Here is a 19251-nt window from a genome sequence, read left to right as displayed (position 1 = left end):
CAGCCTGGCAGTATCGGGGCTTGAACCGGTGTCTTCCTGGTCAGCAGTGCAACTCATTAACCACTGAGTTACTCCTGCCTAAGTGTTCAACATCACTGTAGCTACATTATTATTTTGACTGATATTATGGGCAGGTTAAGGTGGTTAAGGTGTTGGACTACTGATCGGAAGGTCCCGCGCTCAAACCTTAGTACCACCACATTGCCACTGCTGGGCCCTTGAGAAAGGGCCTCAACCTTTAATCAGATCAAAATAATCTGATAAATGTAAGTCGCTCTGGATAAGGGCATCTGCCATATGCTTAAATGTAAATATTAAAACATCTGGCTACTTTGGTAGCTAACATCTGGTAATTGTGGTGTAACTGAATGTAAGTAAATCTGAAAGAAAGTAATAAAAAAAGGGAAATCTTAATTTATTTAGGTGAATATAAATCAAACATATTCAGCTTCATTAATGTGCTTTTATTGACCATGACTCATTTAATACATACACACACAGTTTGGTTGGTAGATGCACTTTAATTGCAAACCATCTTGCCTGCAAAGACCAGCAGAGAGGAAGGAGAGGAGATGGAAAAGATGACAAATGGTGACATTTCCCAAAGAAAATCACCGTACAAAAATTCCAGATCAATATATACAACATATTTACAAAAAAAAAAAAATGCTATGTACATCCAAATATAAAAAAATTCATACATCTCTTACAGCTGCAACACGACAGGCAATATAAAATACAATCGAGTCAATAATCTCTACAACTTTGGCGAGGCACTCTTTTGGACAGCCTCGACAACCTCTTTGCTTTTTCAGTCGTTGAGCGGTGCGGGTCACCTCTTCCTCGCATTGTTCTATCTGGAGAAGGGAAAAAGTAAAGGTGTTCCAAAACATACCCATGTCCATGGCTGTGTGGCATTCAGTTCCTAAAAACTCAATCAGTTCACAATCATGCACACACACACACACACATACACACATACACACAAACGCAGACGTGTAGAAATACAGATGGCACTCGTGTAAACGCACATCGAATACAGTTAAATAACCATGATTTAAAAACGAGAGTCGCGGGTCTCAAGACGAACTCAGTCACCTTTTGACCTCTGACTCTTTGGCCTTTATAATGCATTTACATCCTGGACCTGACAGCAGCAACATCCTCAGCTCTTGCCTGGAGTGCAATTCCTTTCCTAGATAGAGTTTTAACCCCTGCTGACCTTTTTGTTTTCCACGTTACAGGTCAAAGTTCTGCAGCAGGAGACTGTTTTAGAGTGATCGGCTGTAGTAGTGCATATTCCCGAAGGCCAGGACAAGGTCATGCCTCCACTTCCTGGTTATCGGAGTAGTGGAAGCGATTGAGTTTCTCGCGTTTGCGGTTGCAAATGTCAATTTTGGGCGCGAGGTTGGGTTTGAGAACGAGGGGTGAGTCTGCTTTGTGGTTGGGGGGTGGAACCTGCGTGGTCGGAAAGGTCAACTCGATTTCTTCCAGGGGTGGCACTGGTCTTGCGGAACCGCACAAAACGGTTTGGGTCTGAGGTTGCCCGAGTAGCGTTGTGGTGGGCTCTATGTTGCGAATGAGAGCGCAGAACTGGCGCTGGTTGTTGATTGCGCCATCTGGTGGCGTGGCGCTCGGGTGATGCTTGTGACGCTGGCGACGGTGCAGACGGGACAGCAGAAGAGCGCAGACAGAGCATCCGACGGCTACCAACACGGCCAACGCGCCAAGTAACACCATATACATGATGAACATCCCGCTCGATGTGTCTGCAAATATATACCGATACGGACAAGATAAAGTGTTAATGTTAGATCAAAACAAAAAAGTGTGTTTTATTTTTTTCAATCGCTGGTTAAACCTCTCACCTTGGCAGTGCGGGCCGTAACACAATTCCTTCAGGCTTATACACTCGTTTCCAAAGTAACCCTCCGGACAGGTACACATGTATCCAGTCTCTGTGCTGTGGCACAGCTCCCCCTTCCGACAGGGGTTGGGATCACAAGGATCTATTTTCGTCTGCGAAACAAAGCACGGAAATCTGTCAAACTAGGAAATCTTTAATAATAAAAAAAAAAAAAACTAATTCAGTACACCAGACACCTGCTGCATACCTCACAATGAGCTCCAGTATATCCTGGAGGACAGATGCAGACTATGCCCCCTTCATCCTTCTGCTCTTTACACTGTCCTCCATGCAGGCAGGGGGCGCTGTCACACATTCCCTCTACTGTCTGGCAAAGTTTACCAGTAAAACCCGGCAAACACACACAGCGTGAGTCCTGTAGATCACAGAATATAAATTGTGAGGTACAAATCAGATGCACAACTTAAAAAAAAATCCATAGTTTAGTGTGATACTTAAACATAAATGGTTCTACCTAGAAGCTAGAGGGGTACACTAGGGAATTATTTAGGACACTAGATTTAAATTTTAAACCGACACGTGATGTGTATTATGCACTGTGGTTGTTCTGTTCCTGTTCTAAAGATGATGAACTGGAAGATGTAATATTAAACGTTGACTGATTGCCCAACTCGACTCTTAGAACACTTTATTATTATTATTATTATTATTATTATTATTATTATTATGCTGTACACATAAAGACTTCTGCAATGCAGCGAGATCACAGAACCCAGAAACTGTCTTAGGTCTTTGAAAGATCCCTCAGTGGAAATGTGTGCTTCTACTCCTAAAAAGTGCACAGTAAGTAAGTGTACCTCACAGCGCCCTCCGTTCAGACACAATCCCGGACAGCTGGTGTTCCCTGTTGAGTTGATGACATTTAACACAATCAATAGACAGTAGTGTACAGAGATACAGACACACTGAGATACTAAGATCATCGCTGGTGGATTTCCTTATTGCTTTGTTATCAGCCGATACAGCAAATGTCATACAAATTATATTTCTAAATAACGACATTCTTCGACGAGCAAAGGTGTTTTATACATCAGGCGGGCATGAAAAGCTAACAAACATGCGAGGGATTCGGCATTTGTCAAATAATGTGATTTTTAAATCAGTAATTTACTATAAAACTATAAGAGAATATTTGAAGCATCCACAACAAACTGATAAAATACAGCAATACTACTACAGTAGCAGTATTAATTAATTAATATTAGAATAAACACATTAATATAAACCTGTGAATTACCTTTATTATACAGAATTATACAGAAGTGTTAGATTGGTGGCCATTAAACTTGTATATTACAGTACAGTGTGTCTAAGCCTTATATAATGTATCTTACAGAGACAAGACATAGCATGACTATTGGATTAGCGCTGGGTTTTCAGCAGTATTGCCATGTTAGAGGGAACTACTTTCACTGTAATTTTTCCGTAAGAAAATTAAAAGGAATGTGGAGTCAGGCAGTCATTATAACAGCAGTTACTGGCGTGAGAAAGGCATTACGCTTGACAAAAGTAAATAAACATTTGCACATTTAATTTTTGCACATCTGAAATTTGTCACGTCTCAGTTTCCTGAATAAGAACAAACGTCCAGGAACGAGTGAGAAAATACAAATGAGCACACAGTCCTTTGCAGCTGTAATTTCGACTCCCCGTCACTAGGGGGCTCCCACATTACGGCTACTACTACCACTCAGTCGGGAGGGCTGAAGACTCACGTGTTTCCACCAAACCACGTGATGCCTGTCAACCACATCTTTTACGAACTGCTCGCTCACACACTGTTGGAGGTGGCGTAACACACTCGGAGGACAGCGCTATCCGCTCCTTCCACTTGCGCGAGCTCACAGACGCCCCTGATTGGCTGTAGAGCCGTGATTAATGTGGGAGCACGAAGTCCCTCACATCCATCCCCTCTGAGAGAGCTCGACCAATCAGCTCTCTCTAGACCTCCGACTGCGAGGGGGTTACAACGTCACCCGGTAATCGAACTCCTGGTGATGGGGCAAACACTTTACCACTGCGCCAATCGGAGGTCGTCAGCTGTAATTCTGTTTCTTTTATTACTTGCCCTACATGATTAAGGTATTGTTTTGTCATCTTTAAATTTACTTTTTAAATAATTGATTGTATGATACAATACAGTGCTTAACTGCCCTAAACATGTGTACATTACATTTAGGCATTTGGCAGACGCTCTTATCCAGAGCGACTTACATTTTTATCTCATTATACATCTGAGCAGTTGAGGGTTAAGGGCCTTGCTCAAGGGCCCAACAGTGGCAACTTGGTGGTTGTGGGGTTTGAACCTGGGATCTTCCGAACCGTAATCCAATGCCTTAACCACTGAGCTACTTCTGTAAATCTCACCTTTAAGCTCCAGAACTGGCTCGCATTTCACTGTGAGTGAAGATCCAACCAATCACAGACAAGATCAAAGTCTTGTAACCAGCTATAACGTTGACGGCGAGATTTTTCAGGGATCTATTATTTTTTACAGCCTTACTGCATATATTATTAATGCTAAAGTGAGCCTAGAGCCGTCAACTACACTTTAGTTGGGATTGATAAAAACGAGTCACAATTTAAACGGATCCTTCGCTCTATGGTTATTGCTTCATCACAGCTTAAAAACCTTCCTAAAATCCACCCAATCTACTCTATATACTGTACAGTAACTTATCTATACTTACTTGTGTCACAGTTCATTCCAACCCATCCAGGAAGGCAGTCGCACAGATATCCCCCAATCAGGTTTCTGCAGGAGCGAGCATTGACGCAGATGCCCGTCTCACACTCGTTCAAGTCTGAGAAGGAACGGGGGAAAAAAGTAGGTTATACAGTGTATACAAAACATATAGTGTATAACATGAGCATGAACCACTGTTCCTGTTATCAAGTCGTATAAAGACTAACGACTTCTTATTATTTATTTTATTCCTTTATAAAAGGACAATTTAAAACAAGATAAATATCTCTGTAGCTGATGGAAGGTTGCTCTTCCAGTTGAAAGACAATTCGCTCTTAAAGTGTTGACGCTGGCGGCGGTGTTATGAGGTGTCACTTTGACACACGACTGCATCTAAGTGTGCAATGCACTCCAGGGAACGAGGAGCACGGTGGGGCACGAGGGGCAACGGAGTGTGAAAGAGATTCTCACATGAGTCAATGTGCTTCAGCTTGCCACGGAGTCTGATCTATCCAAACACTGCGATTCTTCCCGCTTTAAAAATTAAACAGTGAGCCGGGAATTGGTCTGATCCAGGTTAATGTGGAGAGGTATTAACTCTATATATTAACCCGGAGCAGAGTCATACATGGAGAGAGCTGGCTCAGAAACCCCGGTGTCGTGGGAAAACCAGCCTGTGGAGGCTTTTAGTTAATATATGGCTGATTAATAGAGTCATTGTATAATAGTGGACTAATTAAAGTACAGACAGACAGATTTTCAATTAGCTAGAAATTTCTGTAGTCCAACTAGGACAATGGTGACCACTGCATTTATTTCCATTTTATTTAAATGATAAAAGAATTAACAGTTGAATAATGTCATATAGTCTATTCATTCTTTCCTTATTTTTTTCTTTGGGAAGCCTGGAGACTTGAGCGGGGTACACCTTGCACAAGTCCATTGCAGGGCACACATGCGCACACACACACACTATGGGAAGTTTGGGAAGTCTAATCTGCATGTCTTTGGACTGTGGGAGGAAACCGGAGTACCCAGAGGAAACCCACCAAGCACGGGGAGAACATGCAAACTCCACGCAGACAAAACCCTAGGCGAGAATTCGAACCCTTAACCCTAATAAAGTTATTTAAATCTTGAGGCCACGGTGCTAAATCATACGCACACAGTGACGCCATCTCATATGGTATTTATGAATATTTGCAATATTATTCTAAGAGATAATAAATTATTTCTCTAAGAGTATTACAACTCTCTAAGGCGGCATGGTGGTATAGTGGTTAGCACTGTCGCCTTGCACCTCCAGGGTCTGGGCTCGATTCCCGGCATGGTTCGAGTCCCATCTCTGTGTGCATGTAGTTTGCATGTTCTCTCCGTGTCTGGTGGGTTTCCTCTGGGTTCTCCGGTTTCCTCCCACAGTCCAAAGACATGCAGATAAGGCTTCCCAAACTTCCCATAGTGTGTGAGTGTGTGTGTTCTGTGATGGACTGGCACCATGTGCAGGGAGTAGCCCACTTTGTGCCCTGGATAGGCTCCAGGCCCCCTGTGACCCTGAATACAGGATAAAGCGTATAGATGATGAGTAAGTGAGAGTGTGTATCACAATTACAGTAGCAACAAAAAGAATTGTTTTTCGTTTCCTTATTTCCCCATTTATTTAAATGAATTATAATATGATTTTGTTTCAATTATTTAAATTCATCATTTGAGTTTTACCCGACATTGTTGTCTCCAGGAAACGTAACACAAATCAGATAATAATACCAGGAAATAACAAGCATTTTCACACACTTTGAGCTGTGTTTATTTTACAGCTCAATAGATGGAGGTTATTTACTTTGATCCCAAAGTGCAAGACCGTCTGTGGTGCTTCCTTATTGTGTACTGGCCCTGAGAAAGGCGACAACGAGGAACACGTGGTGACGGGTACGAACGGTTGAGGACGGGTATGAACAGGCTTGGACAAGAACAAGCAGGTAGCGGAGAGCACAGACCGGTAAGAAAGGGGCGGCACAGGCATGTATGGGCAGGTACGGCTAATTATAGAGAGCGGATAGGATATGTTGAGGAGTTGAGAATATGCACATGTGTGTTTATTTATGTGTGTATGTTGTGTTTTACCTATCTTGCAGGTCTTGCCAGTCCATCCTGGTGGGCAGAGACACTGGAAGCCCTGGACGCTCTCCAGGCATGTGGCTCCATGACCGCACGAATGGGAGTCGCAGTGCTGTACAGCTACGGAGGACAAAAACAAAACAAAAAAAAGTTTAGGAAACTGAAGTTCAATATCTAACCACGCAAGAATCTGGTTTATAAACTCACTCATGACTGTTTCATTTAACCAAATCAAATTACACTCAGTCAACTGAATCATCCCTCCATTTGATAATGATATTAAATTTGCTTATACTTATGATAATACGCAATCCTGCCCGAAGAACTTTATTAGCTGTGAATATGTGTGTGTGAATGTTTGTGTGTGTGAGACCCCCATGTGTGAAACCTGAAGGCAGGCTTATTACACGCATGAGTGGTGTGAGGAAACTTGTATGCCTTGAATTGTACACATGGAGAGGGTGTGTGTGTGTGTGTGTGTGTGTGTGTGTGTCAGGGAGGGGGGTTAAGCCATTTGTTTGAATCTATTGATGGGGAGCAAATATCCCTACCGGACAGTTTGTGAAGTTGTGTGGACATGTGGCTGGTTCTCATGCTTTTTTTTTGCACGTGTGTAAAAGCTACAGGTGGACCTATATCATGCACAAGTCATGCTTAGAGCCTGGGTGCCCTTGGATGTTCCCGAGGCCTCTGTATTATTAACACAGTGTGTAGATTCCGAGCAAATAGTGATCAATCAAACACACAAGGACTGAGTCAATGAAAGCGAGACAGTCGGAGGGATTCCCGTAATACTGGCTCATTTAGTCTATACCGCTTTATCCTGTATACAGGGTCATGAGCCTATCCCAGGAGACTTAGGGCACGAGGCGCACACTATGGAAACCCACCGAGTACGGGGAGAACATGCAAACTCCATGCACATAGACCCGAATCGGGAATCGGACCCGCACTCTGGAGGTGCAAGGCGACAGTGCTGCCTGCCACAATCCTACAGTATGAAACGGATTGTGTGAGAATTCAATTTTTCAGTGGTTTATTTTATACCCTATCAGGTTTTTTTTTCACCCTGTGAGATTCAAGTGTCACATTGCACATGTACTTGTACTATGTGTATTTCACTAACACTTATTATTTCAGTGCAGGCAAATTGGTAAAAGGAAAGTTGGCAAGGCAGCGTAGCGGTGCAGAGGGTAGAGTTTCCGCCTCACAGCTCCGCTTTGATCCCGAGCTCGGGTTACTCTATGTGCTCATGTGAGATATTATTGGGTTTCCTCCAGGTTCTCCGGTTTCCTCCCACATCCCTAAAGGATGCCGGTAGGTGTTGTTAACTAAGCTGAATTGATCGTAGGGTTAAAAGAGTGCGTGTGTGCATGGTGCCCTGTGATGGCCTGGCATGCCATAAAAGTGCTTGCCAGCCTCAAGTCACAGTGAACCTGACCTTAAGAATACAGTTTCCTAAGATGAAGAAATCAACAAGAGCAATGTATAGCACGACCAGGATTGCCTCATAACAACTAAGAACTTTTTACTCTGTATTCAAAATAACAGTATTGAAAATCATAGACAAACATAAACCTACGAATGTGAAAATCATTTGTGTACCTCTATCACAGCTGATTCGGTTTCATTAATTGAGGAAACCGAAAAAGGAAGGAAGAAGGAAGTCGACCTTGAAGTGTGTTTGGATTAACTGAAGTTAATGATGAGCACTTTTAGGATTTGGCCGGTGACCAAATGCTGAACATATACACACACACACACACTCACACACACGCATGCATTGTTTTGTTCACATACAGCATGCTAGCATTCATTCTTGCTTTGATTAACTCCAACAAGGACATTACATCACTGTTTGTACATCATATCCTGCTTGTGTGTGTGTGTGTTGATTGTCTTCCACTTGAATCATTGTTATTTTGGTGCTGTCTTGTTTGGACTTTACAGTGGACATGGAAGCCACTCCTGATTAGCACTGATGACAGTACGTGCAGGTGCACCTATGTGTGTGTGTGTGTGTGTGTGCATGCATCTCTATGTGAATGAGAGTGTGCATGGATGTGTTTGTACCAAGTGAACAGGTGGGTCCAGTCCAGCCATCTGCACACGTACAAATGAAGCCTGTCTGGTCTTCTTTGCACGTTGCTCCATTGAAACATGGAGAAGTGAGACATGCATGCTCCACTGAGAGAGAGAGAGAGAGAGAGAGAGAGAGAGAAATCGTTAATCAGAATCATTATTTTGTCTGGTTTTCGCTCGGCATTTAAACGCACAGCTTGGTCCCAAGATCTTGTTTTTTTTTCACTTGACAAGCTTTATAATCTTCTTATCTAAAACACAATTTATGTCAGGATCCCATCTATTACTCATATTACAAATGACCTCAGAAGAAATGAAGGAATTAGAGAATGTAACCCGAGATGACCCGGTGGTCTGATTTTGTTTATTTTGTTAGATCTACCCCTTAAAACCCAAGCGGCACAGATCATCAGATGTGCCCTTCAACACCGCATAGATCAATGACGATTAAAAAAAATAATAAATTATGAAAAAAAACAATAATAATAATAATAATAATAATAATAATAATTTCCCTTATATTAAAGCCTCTCACGCCTGTGCGTGTTAACAGAGAGGCTTCAGACATTAAACTGTGAATTTGGGTTTTCCGATAAGTCTGGTAGAACAAAAGTAGAATAAGGGAAATATGTGTATCTATGCTATTTCTTTGCTTGTGTGACCCTTTTTTTTTTTTTTGCTCAGTCATGTTTGTATACTTGGTTAGATTCAGTTCATCAGGAGCATTTTCATCACTCTGTATAGCTTACATCCTCTGGTAGACTTTACATTGTGACTTTTAATAAACTCCCATTCTCAACTCTCCCTATTGCACAAGGAGTCCATTACGGTTCAATTCTTGGTCACTTCCTCTCATGGGGGAACTCCAGAGGAAGAAAGTACACCCCTGATTGAAAAGTCTGGAACTGGCGCCCATGGATGTGAGGCTGATGATACAATATCTACTTCATACTGTTCCAACAAACTGATATTCCTCCAGGTCTGTCCATCTAAGACTGTCCCCACTTTTTGATGGCCTCACATACTGGCTCCAGTTCACCAGTTTGGGGTTGACTAAGTTACACTTGTGGCAGAGTCACCAATCCTTAGCAAGCAAAAACAGCACAAAGATCTGGCTCAAACTGTAGACCTGAGGAGCTTCAGATCTCTCTTGCGTCAAATGGGTTAACCGAGGATGGCCCTGCTGGGGGTATTAAGTTTGTGGTGGTACAGACCTGAGGTCTCAATCTATTTTTAATGCTAAAGAAAATACAGTTAAAAGAAAAGAAAATCAGAGGATCTCTGACAACATCCAGACACTGAAATAAAATCTTTAATACACAGAAAATACAATAAACAAGAATGACAGAGAAAGTGATGCTAGCCGGATCAATAGAGCCCAAATAAAAACTCATAACGGGTTCACTGTGGGATCACACCTCAGCTCGTTTTATGAATGATTCAGAACCAACGTTAAGCTTAACTAATCTATCCAAAGTTTGTAGCATTACCGGATTAATAAATGTGACGGTACGGTGGATCAGGCAGAATTAAACGAAAGAAGGTTTTTGATTTCACCCACCGATGGTGCAATTACGACCCCGAAATCCATCCTGACACACGCACTCGTACTCGTTCGGCTCGGAGTTGATGCAAGTTCCACCGTTTTTACAGGGCTGGTGGGTTCCACAGTAATTTAGATCTGTGAAAGAGAGAGAGAGAGAGAAAGAGAGAAAGAGAGAGAGAGAGAGAGAGAGAAAAATTGAAGCAATATTAGATTTTCAACAATTTTCTTGAATACATCAATACACCATAGGCAGCTGACGAAGAACAATCATCACTCGCACACACCTGCACAGCAGTCTCTACTTATATAAACGTTACACAGCTTTTCATACTGAAACAATAGAGAGTGACTTATGTAATAGTGTATGCAAAGCCACAACAATGTTGCTCATAGATTTGCCAAGCACGCTTTCTAATTAACAAGCTAACAAATTATGTAGTTATGTAATTGTGCAACAAAGGCCCACTTTAATTATGTATTCGGGCCCTAAAACAAAAAAAAAAAAAAGCCATATTAAACAGTAAAGGATAAAAAAACAAACATGCACTTACAAAAGTAAGTACACCCCTCTAATTTCAGCAAACATTTTAATGCATCTTCTCAAATTCATAATGTTCATGTGTTTGTCAGTGGCTAAGTGTGTCTCCAGACCTGAACCCTATTGAGCACCTGTGGGGCGTCCTCAAGCGGAAGGTACAGTAGCGAAGCACCATGTAACATCCAGCGGCTCTGTGATATCATTATGGAGGAGTGGAAGAGAGTCCCAGCAACAACATGTGCACCTCTGGTGCTCAGGAGGATTAAATAACGATGTAGAGGTCACACAAAATATAGACACTTTGGATACATTATGACACGTTCACTAAGGGTGTACTCATTTTCATCTGCAGTTATTTAGACAATAAAACCTGCATGTTGAGTTACTGTTAGAGGACCGTACATCTATACTGCTATACAAGCTCCACATTGACCACTCTAAATTATATCCAAGTTTCATTTCTATAGGATTTTCCTTTGAGAACATATAATAAAATGGTCGCTGTCACTTTTGTGGGAAGTACTGACTTTTGTAAGATACTGTTCATGTACAGTAGTAGATTTTACTGTAAAGAAATAAAGTATTGTAGTGGTTCTTGACTCTCATTCATTCTTTATACCACTTATCCTGTAAAGGGTCAGGAAAGGTCCGGTGCCTATCCCAGAGAACTTGGGGCGCGAGGCAGGGTACACCCTGGATGGGGTGCCACAATTAAGAAACGGCAATTAGGCTAATCTGTATGTCTTTGGACTGTTGGAGGAAACCAGAGAAAACTTTCTTTGGGCTGCTCCCATCAAAGGGTCGCCACTGACCTGCAAACAACTTGCCAGATATTCCTGATGCAATTCTCACATTTTTATCTGAACTTGGGACCAGCACTGCATGTAGTGGCTGAGTAATATGGGTTGTTCCAACCCACTGAAGTCGGGGCTTGAACGCGGATCCTCAGATCCCCAAATCAACAACTTAAAGCCATAGCCGCCTGAGGCGAGGTTGGAAGAAACCAGAATACCTGGAGAAAACCCACCAAGCACACGAAGAAGGAACTTGAACTTGCCATTCCTAGTGGCCACTGTGCGGGCACCGTGCTGCCCCTAGTGGTTACATTGGAACTAGAACAAACGCCTGATAGTTCCATAAAAAGCTTTTATATACATGCAGTCCAGTAACTATGACAACAGGCTTGACTGCCCTGATGGAAAGCTAATAACACAGAGTATTAAATGTACAATACATACATACAAAATCGATATGTTGATTAACTACATATGTCTCCGGTTGCTGGATTTTTAGCAGCATGAAAGCAAAGTTCCTAGACAAAATGCCTAAAGTCTGAAAATGTAATTGCTTTCTCTAAATGCGGGTCAAATGCAGGATTTCTGTGAATAAGATTTTCCACTCTAAAACCTCATAAGAATCACATTGGCAACTCTTTGGCTATTTTATAATCTCTGCTTAGCCCCAGGTGTGTGTTTATGTTGGTGTGTGTGTATGTGTGTGTTAATAAAATAGCCCTTCACACACAGTTATGGCGGAACAGTTTCATTCTCCATTTCGAAAGCAGCACCCATTTCAGATTGTGTTTACCCAAGACTATCAGCTTACAGGCTCTTAAAGCCATGGAGCCCCACATGTGGGTTGGTGCCGCGGCCAACGGGGATCTAATGACAGAAAAATGCCTTGACTTGCGCGGACAGAATGAAGTGGACGTTTTTTTAAAACATCGTGAGAAAGCCTGTGTTAAGGGAGCTGTCCACTGGGACGAGCTTATCTGACCACAGGAGAAATCAAGCTGTATACACAATGCACATGTATTGATCTATTCATGTGCAGGATTATATTCAACACACACACACACAGAAATATATATACACAGTACATTCTTCTTCTTTTTTTAATTTCACCTTTGTTACAGAGGAGGCCACCCCAGTTGGTGTCACACGCGCACTGCCAGGGATCCATGCAGGTGCCATGGACACAGCCTGGAAAAGTCTCGCACTCGTCACACAGATCGCCTTTCCAGCCGTAATTACACCTACGACGATAAGAGCGGAAGAGCATGAAGTATAGAGTAAACAGTGATTCATCCTCCTGTGGAATTTGTCATTTGCTCCAACTCACTCGCATTCTCCTGGAAGAGAGCACGAAGCACGAGCCATGTTGCATCCCTGCCTACACACCGCTGCAATCACAAACACACAGGGCTAAGGTTAGTAACACCGTAAACACAACGAACTGAAACATCAGACACCATCAACACTTTCGCTATCTCTGATCGCATGTCATTCACTGTTTTGATGTCAATGTTGATTACCGAAACATACATTTTTCCACTGGGACCGGACATGCGTGCCATGGTCACATGATTCTAAATCCTGCGTTAAGGGTGTCCAGACTTTTTTTTTCTTTTTTAAATGCCACCGCATGGTAACAAGACTAATCACGCGGCGCTATCGTGTTGGATCTTCTCATGCCATCAAAGACACAAAGTGATGTTAGTGTTAGAAATGGGTGATTAAGATGATGTCATTTGCTTATGTGATTTCTTTCAGTTTTCCCTTTTAAGGACTAGACTCATCAGTCTGAAATTACTCACTTGTTTAATATACATACAGTAAGACGGCTCTTTATATAGCGCTGTGCGGGGCAGCAGTAAAGGAGATATTAGATAACACTGACTAGTGGGATCTACTAAAAATAATCATTCATATACAATAACCTGCACAATTGGAACAAAAATACCTGGAAAAGCAAACCCACACAAAAAGGGAATTTCTATAATTTGATGGACGTTCAAGTCAAACCGGGACTTATCCCAGCTTTTCACTCGTACTTGGATACCATCAAGATGGAACGACTGTTCTGAATGATCGTGTGAAGAGGTCCCACAGACTGATGCATCTCCTCCACAAGTTGGCGACAAGTTATCCATCAATTTCCAACGATCAGGCACGCCACTCACTGAATGTTCACGCTCTGAGACACCTCAGCCGGGATCGTCATTCACATTCAACATTCCGTTCTGTCCCTGAAGTCTTCTAAAAACATCAATACTTTCATTCTGCTACTCATGAGAAAAGAAGTCCCGGTTTGACTTGAACACCCTTGTGAATCCATTACATTAGTGGCAGTTAATTTAACATTAAACTGCCACTTAAAATTAAAAAAATTTAAACTTACCAACAGTGGTGGTGATTTAACTGGCTTTTTTTAAATTGTAATTTTTATATAAACAATATAGTGAACTATGTTCAGAGAAAATTCTCAAAAAAGATCTTTAATTATAAATTTAAGCAAGTTTTTGAAAATCATAGAAATTTAATTGCTACTTCGTTCCATTTCCAAATTAATATTTGGTATATTGTGATTGGGCACGAGGCGGGGTACACCCTGGACGGGGTGCCAATCCACTGCAGGGCACACACACACACACACATACAGTACACACACCCACATTCACACACTATGAGGAATTTGGGAATGCCAATTTTGCCTAATCTGCATGTCTTTAAACTGTAGGAGGAAACCGGGCCCACCAAGCACTATGAGAACATGCAAACTCCATGCACACAGAGCCTGGCCGAGAATCGAACCCAGACCCTGGAGGTGCAAGGTCACAGTCTAACCACTACACCACTGTGCCGCCATGCCTTAATCAATGCTTAAAAAAACATAATGGAACAGCATGAGGGAAAAAAAATAGATCATCTCACCCAGTGTGCACTCTGGTCCCGTCCAGCCATCTTTGCATACTTTACTGCCCGTTGTATCACAGTCAAAATGGCCGAAGAAGTCATCACGGGCACGGCATAACCTGTTGCATTGCGGCCCGTAATAGTTGGTGTCGCAGCGGTAGCGCAGCCGGTACTCTATAGTAAAATGTCGGCCGTGGTGCTTGTGTGGCTGCCACTGTTCTCCTGGGTTCAGCATAGAGGACAACAACACCCGCTCTATCAGCTCCTCCTGACCTACTGGGGGTGACAGAGAAGTTTATTAAATATCTTATTACTGATGACTGATAATCGAAGTTGCCAGGAAGTAAATTTCAAGTGGATTTTTTCACATATTTGGCAACGATGGATATTCTCAGGCTGCTTTCACACTGGGCATGATTGCTTTCCATCGTGCCCGGGTATGATTGCTTCCCCCCCTCCCCCCGTTCTCCCCCACTGGCCAGCTTTCTGATTAGTGTTATCATTCCACACCCGAGTATACTCGCGTATGTTTACTCTCCGATACAGCACGATGGTTGAGCCACCATTAACGCATGGAGAAAAAGAGTACAAGGAAGTCAACCTCTACACTTTTTACACTAATACTCGACCAAAACATGGTATTGGAGCTAAAAAGTGTCTAGATGTAGTCTCAGGCATTTTTTTTCATCAAATCTTTCACCAATTTTAATTGTTATTTAGATGAAACTTGGGCAATCTATATGAAAAGACATAAACCTGAAGATGTGTATTATTCTAAAATGCTAAGTTGTTAAGACATGAATTCGACACGTTTACGGGCACTACACATTTTTTTTTTTTTTTTTTGGGACGGGCAACAATCTTCAATTTTGCAATTTAATTGAAGCAACATTTTTACAGGTCATATACTTCTAGAAGCTCACAGCAATTTTAGTATCAACACTCATGAAATATGAATAATTAGCATTTTAAATGATTATTGTTTGAAGTCAGACAGTATAACACTTTTCTGGGGCACATATAAAATCATCTCTCCAAAACTTGAAACTTTTATGGAATCAAGATTGGTCACTTCCATGTTGCATAAAGCTTCTTTGGCTCACACATTTCCTCTATTATATGTATAACAAAAGAAATCAGCACCAATACTGTGTTTTGGCCGACTATTTATACCTCTTGTATGTCTGTTGGCTTTAATATTTGGTTCAAACCATACCTGAGAACACCGAACCATGCTTGAGGCCAATTTTTCAAGTGGAACGGTGTTCACATTTCACAAATGTACCAGACTATGGGGTCAAGTTTTTTCGGATCTGGGCCAGAGTCTGCAGTATGAAAGCGCCCTTTGACTCCAAGTCTCAGTGAGTCGAGCTAGATATTTTCCCACATATATTTCTAATTGTATTAATTGCATACTTTCCCTATTAGTTTACTGTAGTCACTAAACAAATAAGAGCAAATAATAATAATAATAATAATAATAGTTAATAGATGCATAATGACATTTCCAATAAATGCAATAAATTATGTGCATCATGATATTTACAGTATGACACAAATCTAAATCAAGTTTAAAGTTTCAAAACTATAACATATCATTTATGTTCATTCTGATCTTTATCCTTCCTAAAATTGTATTTATTATTATAATATTACAAAACAATATAAAATAGTGTTATTGATTGCGATGTTAAAGAAAAGAACCATGGTAAAGATGACTTCTATGATCTCGTAAGAAACGTAAGACTGAAACCTAATTTAAAATTGTAACAGAAAACTTCTTAACGAGCTCCACACCACCTGCAATGAAAAAAAAAAAGACAAGATAGAAAATCCATCAAGCAAACATATGTAATCCTCTTTGTTGCTCTGTGTGCGTGCGTGTGTGTGTGTGTGTGTGTGTGTGTGTGCATGCTGTGGAAACAGGCACTGAAAAAAAATAGTGAGAGAATAGACAAAGAAAGATTACTGGGGTTTAAAAAAAATGAAGAAATAAAAACAGGATCAAGGTGTACAAACACTGATAGGTTATCCGATGGAACCACTGACACGCCATATTAACATCAACTAACACACACACACACACACACACAGATAAGACAAAGTATCACAGTCAGATTATAATGGCTCTAGTCACACCTACAAAAGGAGTGCACATCATGTCCACCACACACACACACACACACACACACCGAGCTGATTTTTCTCGTTACTACTGCACATTCATGGAGCTCGTCTGCATTATCCCGCGTGAGCTCAGTGAGGGTAATTAATGCTGTGGCCTATTTAAACACGTCTTTAAAAGTCGATGCTGCCACACGCCGACTTTTAATGGAACGGAGGGACTATAACTCCCTCGTGATAACTGCGAGCCGACAGCACTTATGCTAATGCTTCATTTAAACACAATGAGTTTCTAGTTTATTAGGCACACTTATAACGTAAGTTATTAAACAACAGCAATTTCATATACTGCATACTGTATATACATCAATACCATCTCACATAGTTAATTGGATGATGAGTAATGCACAACCGTAACAACACAGTTTATTCAGAGTTATCCTTTAATTTGTGTAAATGAATGATCAACAATGTGCAATAAAGGTTAAATGTGCAGACAATAGCATGTGTGTGATTTAGTATATGTGTGGTGGTAAGCTTCAGGCATGGTTATTTGTTTCCAAATGTAAGCATACAGAAAAAAAAAAAAAAATTATATATACAATATAATATTAATGTACTATTCTGTAGTATATTAATATTATATTATTATTATAGGTGTCGAAAACAAGTCTACATTTTTTTAATGATTATTGTTCATGATAATGGAAGCAGACATTGTCATACACTGAAGTTATATAGGTCAGTCCAAGTCCAATAAAACATTTACAATAAAAGAATCTTAACCCTTATTTGGGAAAAGAAATACATAAAACATATGCAGGGTCAGCCAAAAAATGTATAAACACTTCAGGAAAAGACTGATTTATTAGTATACATTAATAGTAATATATTATAAAACTGGTATTAATATTTTAATACTAAATATGTTGCTACTATATGCTATATAATATTATTAATATTCCATTAATATAATATACATCAAACTATTTTTCTTTTCTTGAAGTATGCATTAAATTTTTCACTCTGCGTGTAAAATATAGTTTTTATTTATTTATTTGAGTGAGATTTTAGTGATTTTAATGCTTGAAATAAAAAAAAAAAGGCTGAAACAAGAAAACTAACAATGTTTTGTCACAATTCTATAAATATTAGTTTGGCTTTAGTACATTAACACTATATTATTATTCTCGGCATTTGAAAAAGGTCTAGAAACGGGTTTTAAATGCTTATTGTAGGGAATAATGAACAGTATACATATTTATGTTTATATAGGGCATTTATTGAAATACTCAGAAATTAGACTTTTTCCAAGACAGAAAAATTTGTATACGTTTTTATTACGTATTTAGAACATATATTATACGTCATAAATAAATGTGGCTTTAATCTTATCTAGATATAAAGAGCAAAAAAAAAAAACTTCTAAAATACAAGTACCAAAAACATTTTTTTTTTTAAATATATAATTCCAACGGAAGTTACCAATTGTTGTTCTTTACCCAATTTAGGGGTTTATAGTAACATCACTGACCTTAAACAACACACATCGACAACAATGAAATTCGGTAAGAAAAAAGGATTGTAATTTTGAAGTATATTATATTTCAATATAGGAGAAGTGGCTAACTACTGCGACCGTGATGTTATTTTCTGCAGGACAGTAAGGCTTGTCCCTCTTTACCCTGGGCTCTCATCCTCATCGTCACGCATCGTTACAGATTACGAGTGCTGAACCAAAACACTCTGTGCATCTTCTCCAGCCCATAATCAGAAGGGTCAGGTGTGTAACAGTGTGTCCCTGTATTCTAGTTATTTCTGTGCTGCACTTGTCCTTGAGAATGTACATGAGAATGTGAAAGATTGCTCTGCACGTGCTGAGGTCCTGCCGAGGCCAAGACAGAGACGTCGATGGATCGATGAGACAGTGTTAAAAATCAGGGAGGCTGTGTTTCTAGGAGGACTCTGCAGGAGAATATTTACATCAATCTATACCCCCTCCCCCCACATTCACCCACCCACCATTTAAGGAATACTGTATTTTATTTTTTTGTTAAGCAGAATCACTTTTACTACATGTGTAACAAATGTGCAATTACCAAGGACAAGAAGAGACACGATTTTTTGCACATCCTTTTTCATAATCTTCTTTGCCTTGTTACGTTGAGAGCACAGGTTAGGTGAAATGACTATCATACTCAGTAGAGCATTACTTTATCGTGGATAATCTAAGTCACATGTTCTCAAGGGCCGCCGTACACGTGCATGAAATTTGCGGCCGTCACCAAATGATTTGGAGTTGGTAGGAAGTTTCCAGGATACGGAACAGGGTCCGCAGCTGGTTTGACTGTTGATCGAAGAAGAAGAGTAACAATGCCAAGACAAGACAAAATAGTTTAATGGTGCCATTTGAGAAATTGTACAGAAGATGCTGCTGCTGCTGCTGGTATTCCAGGGTTACACACTATAAGTTGGCAGACTATTCAATAACATCTGGCTGCAGCTGGACTTGCTGGAATGTGTAAGGAGGCCAGATCA

The 19251-nt window shown here is 40.6% G+C and overlaps 1 protein-coding gene across 2 annotated transcripts in view; it reads right to left on the bottom strand.

The window, feature by feature from the left end:
• Positions 1-449: 449 nt before the first annotated feature.
• LOC128528114 (protein jagged-1b) overlaps positions 450-19251 on the bottom strand; it is a 57740-nt gene continuing 38938 nt past the window's right edge. Inside the window, exons 4-14 of one of the 2 annotated variants that reach the window (XM_053500868.1) lie at positions 14608-14862; positions 13016-13076; positions 12799-12929; positions 10372-10491; positions 8802-8915; positions 6735-6848; positions 4618-4731; positions 2725-2771; positions 2115-2282; positions 1869-2019; positions 450-1769 (exon numbers count right to left, since the gene is read on the bottom strand). In XM_053500868.1, the coding sequence (XP_053356843.1) occupies positions 1321-1769; positions 1869-2019; positions 2115-2282; positions 2725-2771; positions 4618-4731; positions 6735-6848; positions 8802-8915; positions 10372-10491; positions 12799-12929; positions 13016-13076; positions 14608-14862 (1724 nt within the window). In that variant the 3' untranslated portion in view covers positions 450-1320. Of the gene's footprint in view, positions 1770-1868; positions 2020-2114; positions 2283-2724; positions 2772-4617; positions 4732-6734; positions 6849-8801; positions 8916-10371; positions 10492-12798; positions 12930-13015; positions 13077-14607; positions 14866-19251 lie in introns of both variants that reach the window. The other variant, XM_053500867.1, reaches the window with a different exon arrangement.

The sequence above is a fragment of the Clarias gariepinus genome, chromosome 7 (genome assembly GCF_024256425.1).
Source record: "Clarias gariepinus isolate MV-2021 ecotype Netherlands chromosome 7, CGAR_prim_01v2, whole genome shotgun sequence".
In the NCBI taxonomy this organism is placed as follows: Eukaryota; Metazoa; Chordata; class Actinopteri; order Siluriformes; family Clariidae; genus Clarias; species Clarias gariepinus.
The sequence above is the reverse complement of the archived record's forward strand: the minus strand, read 5'-3'. Positions and strand labels throughout refer to the sequence as shown.